This window comes from Amphiura filiformis, chromosome 17, assembly GCF_039555335.1.
Source record: "Amphiura filiformis chromosome 17, Afil_fr2py, whole genome shotgun sequence".
Lineage (NCBI taxonomy): Eukaryota > Metazoa > Echinodermata > Ophiuroidea > Amphilepidida > Amphiuridae > Amphiura > Amphiura filiformis.
Window position 1 is genome coordinate 29,316,015 of NC_092644.1, and position 6,744 is coordinate 29,322,758.

The following is a 6,744-nucleotide window of genomic DNA, read 5'->3' on the forward strand; positions in this document are numbered from 1 at the left end:
AAATTTCTTGTATAAGACAGAAATTTCTTGTATAAGACAGAAATTTCTTGAATAAGACAAAAATTTCTTGTATAAGTCAGAAATTTCTTGAATAAGACAGAAATTTCTTGTGTAAGACAGAAATTTCTTGAATAAGACAGAAATTTCTTGAATAAGACAGAAATTTCTTGTATAAGACAGAAATTTCTTGTATAAGACAGAAATTTCTTGTATAAGACAGAAATTTCTTGTATAAGTCAGAAATTTCATGAATAAGACAGAAATTTCTTGTATAAGACAGAAATTTCTTGTATAAGACAGAAATTTCTTGTATAAGACATAAGTTTATTGTATAAAACAGCATTTGAAATTATCATTTTCTTATTGAATTCACCAGATATAAAAGATCTTTAAAAAAAAAAGCATAGCTTTACAATTTGCGCATGTTCGCAGTCTTTGTGCACATGACATGTGCAAGATCGAGAATATGCATGTATTTATGCGTAGGCCAATAAGAATAATTAAACCAACGTTTGCATTTGACGAACGATCTAGCTTTCTTCTATTCGTCTACCGGGTTCGTCTGAACTGTAAGTTAAAGTATATATCGTTGATTGAATTTAAATGTTCATTGAATTTTTGTAAAGGTATATGATTTAGTGAAAGAAAAGTGTCAATGTTTCATTCTCGCCTTTTTTGCTTTTTTCTGAACGCGCGCCCAGATAGAACGCGTGTAAGGCAATGTTTTTGGAATATTTTTATTATCACGTTTTTTTGGATTTCCTATCTTTTGAAGATGGCATTTAGGGTATACGAGAAATAATAAATACCTTCAGCAAAAGTTGTTAAGAAACACTTTTGGTATGTTTTTTATGTTTGAGGATTGTTTTTGCTATCTACTGAAGATAGGAATTACGGCGGGTTTATATATAGGCATAATACAAAAGATGATATATCATCAGTCATATTTCGCATTTTGGTTTCTTTATTTTATTCCCATAACGTTCCTGATCTTCTGTGCAATATAAGTCCGGTTTTTTTTAAGTTTCGGCATTTCTCCATTGCTTTGCATTTGGACTCTTCGCTATTTCTTTCGGAACTCGCGTCTTCCAGCTAGAATGTGTGTTAGCCAATGTGTTTTGGATTATTTCATTTTCCATGTGTAGGCCTATTGCTTTTCTATCTTCTGAAGATAGCATTTAGGGCCTCCGAAGAAAATAATTAGGCCTAATGAAGCTGCTAAAAACTATTTTATTACATTTTTATGTTTGATATGTATTTTCTATCTAAGATAGCAATTATAAAGACGCATTTGGTTTTAATACAAAAGAAAATTTAACATTTAGCATTTTGATTGACCAATTATTATAGCCCGAAGTGTTCCGAATCATCATCTCTTTTTAATACATCAGTCACGTTTTGCACCTTTGTTTCTTTGTTTTATTCCTATCTATATTATCCCGTATTTATTTTTTATCAGCTTCGTCGTTGTAGCATTTCTTATAGCTTTGCATTCGGCCTATTGACTATTTTTGTCTGAACGCGTGTTAGCCAGGTTTTCTTTTTCTTTTTTTTGGAATATTTTCATTTCTCATCATGTGTTTTGCTTTTTTGTAATCTCCAGATGATCGCATTTAAGGCCAACGAAAAATATAATTAATACATTCAGCAGAAGCTGTTAAGAAACTATTTTGTTACATTTTTACATTTGATATATATATTTTTTGCTATCTACTGAAGATAGCAATTAAGGTGGGTTTAGGAAAAAAGGTAATTCATACATTTATCATTTTGATGGGCTAATTATTACAGCCCCGAATTGCATTGCGAATAATCTCTTTTTATTATATCAGCAGGTGATTGGAGGAGAGTAATCACTACGCTGAATGAAGACGCCGTGATGGCGTCGCAAGCTACGTCGCTGCTCTATTCAGACTCTGAAAAGGTAACTTTTTAAGCTTATCAGCATTTCTGTTTCTTTATTTTATTCCCATCGCGTTCTTGATCTTCTCTACTAAATACGTCCGTATTTAATGTTTTTATCAGCTTCGACGTTGCATCGTTTCTTTATTCGGCCTATTGACTATTTTTTTCTGAACGCATGTTAGGCTATGTTTTTTTTTGACCATTTTATTTTCCATGTTTTTTGCTTTGCTATCTTCGGAAGATAGCATTTAGGGTCTAACGAAGAAAAAAATAATACCTTCAGCAGAAGCTGTGAATAAACTCTTTTGGTATGATTTCTGCTTTTGTTATCTACTGAAGATATTACGGCGGGTTTATAATACAAAAGGAAATTCATACATTTAGTATTTTTTACTGAATTCACCAGATATAATATATAGATCGTTAAAAAACCGTTTTGCTTTCTGTAACTTATACTTTTTTGATCCGTATGACGGGTTTTATTCGTTTCTTTATCGGACTAAAGGTATAAACAGAGGGCCTCAAAATGCCACACAAGTCAAAAATGTGAGGCCCTATACCCGTGAGATTTTGTCAAATTTTATAAACATCCCTATTTTGGTCTCCATGATTTGCTCCGAATTTGCTCAAAGTGGTCTCAAATTGTTCTGCTTGCAACAAATTTTAACCAAAGAATACTTTGCCATATCTCAGGTGTTTTGTTACCTGGGTAACAGGGAAACATTTTGATCTATTTTGTGATGTTACCCAGGTAATAAGATACCTGAGATATAGCAAACCCGAGATGTGACAATGAAAGAATAATATAGTAATGGAATACCAAGAATGCCACGTGGGGACAAAAAGAAATACACACAAATTTCAAAATAGCTACTGAAAAATATATATTGAAATTCAGATTTACAACTCTATGGCCTCAAAAATAGAACAAGTCAGCTTTCCATTGATTTTGCGGAAAGGGAAGTGCAGGTGATTAATTTGTAGGAATTGGAAAAGAGAATTATTGATCTGATTTTTTATAGTTTTATTGGTGATTTTTTTTGAAAGTGTACGACTCGAACATTTTAATTTAACTTATAAATATGATCACTATTAGAAATGTCTTATTATCATAAAGTGCAAACAAAATGAACAGGAGAAAGCAAAAATTATGCAAATATTTCATTAAATCTAGAAAAAAAAGAATGGTAAAGTATTGTACAAATCGACTAAAAACCCAATTGACATGATTGATAAGATGGAAATAATATAAACAATCCCGAACACGTAATCCGTAATCATTAAACTGTGAGTGGAATACTCTAAAGACACATTTTGCAAATTTTGTTGACATCGACAATATGAAAAGTACAAAGATCAAGATAGATGTTCACCAAACAAAATTGAACGTAATGGACTGTTCACAAACACTTGTGGGGGGGCGGGGGTGTTGATGCCAAAAAATTGCATCGCGAAAATTTTTCGGGCCCCCCTTTCAAGATCTCAAAAATTTCAGCACCCTCCCCCCTTTTTGACATGAAAATTACGGGTCAACCTCATAGAAAAGCATATAAACTCAATTTTCCCAGGAAAACTTGTGGTCATTTTTTCAGCCCCCCCTTAGGAGGGTCAACATTTTAAGGGCCCCCTTTTTGCATCAGGCCCCCCTAACAAGTGTTTGTGAACGGTCCCTACACGAATTTGCCCTTAGAGTCGTTCGTTGTAACGACTCTCGAGTCAAATTCGTTTCAAAATACCTATCATGATAAAAGATGAATTACAAGTTACCTCCCTGAAGAAATTGATGAATAAATGCTATCATTCTATAAATAATATTATTTGGTTGTTGCAGATGAATTCCAGGATTTTGTTGAAAATATGAAAAGTACAAAGATCAAGATGGATATCCACTAAACAAAATTGAACGTAAAAATTCGTTTCACACTTTTAATAATAAAAGACGAATTTCGATTTACCTCCCTGAAGAAATTGATGAATACAATTACTACTATTCTTGGATGTTCTACTTTTATTGTTGCAGATGAATGAATTCCAGGATCTCGAGAGTTTTAAGACGTCCCGGGTACGACGTTCATGTATCAATTAACGTTGTGCTGAGCAGAACAGTCATATCCCGTTATATCCAGTTGGATATGGGGACGAGCAGAGCACGAAGCTGAGCAGAGCTGAGCGTCAGTGTTATCTTCAGTGTATGATCCAGATAGGTTACATAATAACCATTGTGCAGCAATATAGTTCCTAGGACGTGGCCAAATTGGTTGTCAAATGTTGACAGCCTGCATTACGTGGGATACGCTTTAGGCACTGTTTGACTAAATGAGTTATTGCCATCGATTAGTATATAACTTTGTAACCTAATGCAAAATGCACCTTAATCCTCACGAAACCGTGTTTCTTGTCTACGATTCTTTGCTATTTACATTCGGAGTAGTAGGTAACACTATCGTCATACTCACGTTCGGCAGAAAGTCAGTACCCAAACCTCCCGCTGTCATCTTGGTTTTAGTCCTCGCTTTAGGTGATGTTTTAGCTTGTGTATTTGCCAGCCCGCTCGACGCAGCAACTATTATCTACTCAACAAATCTAAACTTCACCAATGATTCATCATTACCTGTACCTCCGTTTAACAATTTGTTATGTAAATCATCATTAGGGACTTTGTTTTCTACCCAGTATTTCACGGTAATACTCCATGGTCTTATCGCTATTAATCGATACATCGCGGTTTCCAGACCGCCTGCGCGTCGAATGTCAAGGCGGGTAACACTAGGACTAGCTGTGGCAATTTTCGCCCTAAGTCTCTGCATTGGTATTTCAATTACATTTGTGAGTACGTTTACCAACGAAAGCACAACGGACCCTTGTGCGATACTTCATCGGATGCTCGGATTCAAGATTCTATGGTTGGTGTCCGTCCTAACCGTGCTCTTGCTTATAATCTGCTCCGGTATCTTGATGGTGTTGAGTGTCCGCAAACAACAAAATGCCGTTTTTGAGATGCATGGTGTCCAACGGCAGCAGAAGGAAGATTCCATGGTTAGTTCCGATAAGTACACACAATCCATATCAGCTTCTTGCCCATGGGGACAACCATCTTCAACTACTCCCCAGCATCATGACGATATATCGGTATGCATTGCAGATTCGTCCAGAGTATTTTACAACAGACACGAAGATGGAAACTGCCAGTTGCAGTTTGGAAGAGCAACAGGAGCATCTTACCATGGAAAAGAACCTATCTGCTACTGTTCCACTGTATCCCTTCGTGGCGCATCTGCTGACCGGGCAACAAATCTCCAACCACATGGCCAACATTCGCTATCTGTTCATGCACGTCGTCATGGTCGTGTGTCTGCAGATACAGCTCGTCCCTCAACAATGGTTCCGCCTCTTCGTCTCATAGGAAATAACGGCATCGATCATGTCGATAGCAAAATCCAATCATCTCCTCTACCATCTTCGGCAAATTACGACGCAACAAAATCTGGTCCATTGCATTTTACTGTTGAACATTCACAAGAAAATGACAACAAATTAGCGAGAAACCTTCCACAAAACTTCCACAAGCGAACACTGGACCGCATGTCAAAGATCTTGCTCTTTACTATCGCTATCTTCGCATTGACCTGGATACCAGTTTTCGTCATCTTAATGATACCTCAAAGTGTCATTCAAGACCGCTCTGAAGTCAACCCGCGTCTCATTGCATTCGTCATATTTATGAGAGACCTACCACGATTTAACCACATAATTAACCCAGTGATTTACGCATTTATGAGCTCGAAGTTTCGGAAGGAATTCATGAAATTGATAAGAAGAGACTAGATTGTAGATACTTTGAACAAAATGATATCAAATCACAAGAGTCAAATATACATGGTTGTGTATTGCTCGTAACAATCTTGAAGATATGAACACTTAAAGGTGTTGTGGATCTACCAGAGATAATGATTATACAAACGATCAGTGTGTTTGAGCAACAGGAGAATCTTACCAGAAAACGGGGATATCTATTATAACTGCTCCAATGAAATATATCATCATCAGGGGCGGATTTAGGGGGGGGGCGCAGCCGGCGCGCGCCCACTCTATTTTTGACTAGCAAGGGGCGCCGGTAACTTAAAAATACAAAAATTGTAAAAAATTTTAAAAAAAGAACCAATTCGGCCATGAATAGCAAACAATGGGCCAAAACCGTTGAGTTTTCGAAGCTTTTCGAGCGGGTAACCCCCTTTAACACATTGTTTTCGTCGTCGACCAAAAGGCGCCCCCTTTATCAAAAATTCCTGATATTACGACCCTGATCATAAAGCAAATATCTTGGTTCATTTGTTGCCGACAGCAAGAAAGACTTTCTGACTCGCAAAGCTCAAGCATGGAAAGCTTGCAACAAACTGCACACCATCTGGCAGTCCAACATATCAAGAAATACCAAGCTTGCCTTCTTTAGAGCCTGCATAGAGAGTATCCTCTTATATGGAAGTGAGACCTGGACAATGAAGAAAGATCTTCAGGACCGTCTTGATGGTACCTACACCCGGCTGTTGATGAGGGTTCGAAATATCAAGACCTATACGCAGATAATCCGCGTTTGTGATGTTTTCTGATGAAAACTACCACGATTTTAATCCTGGCGTGAACATAAAACCAAAGCAGAGATCTATGATGGTGTTCCACAGGTGTCCTCCATCGTTGCTCAACGGCGAGCCAGATTTGCAGGCCACTGCTACCGTGCAAAAGACCAAATAATTTCAGATGTCATCTGTATGAGGCTTCCACGAACATGTAGAGGAAGAAGACCATTCAACTACATCGACTGTGTGGCAAGGACGTCAATCA

At 37.0% G+C, this 6,744-nt stretch overlaps 1 protein-coding gene across 1 annotated transcript; it reads left to right on the plus strand.

The window, feature by feature from the left end:
* The first annotated feature begins 1,779 nt into the window (after nucleotides 1-1,779).
* Nucleotides 1,780-5,905, plus strand: LOC140138387 (uncharacterized). The gene is made up of 2 exons (XM_072160290.1): nucleotides 1,780-1,924; nucleotides 3,926-5,905. The coding sequence occupies exon 2, from the start codon at nucleotides 4,270-4,272 to the stop codon at nucleotides 5,728-5,730; it is 1,461 nt and encodes a 486-aa protein (XP_072016391.1). The 5' UTR covers nucleotides 1,780-1,924; nucleotides 3,926-4,269; the 3' UTR covers nucleotides 5,731-5,905.
* Nucleotides 5,906-6,744: the final 839 nt, after the last annotated feature.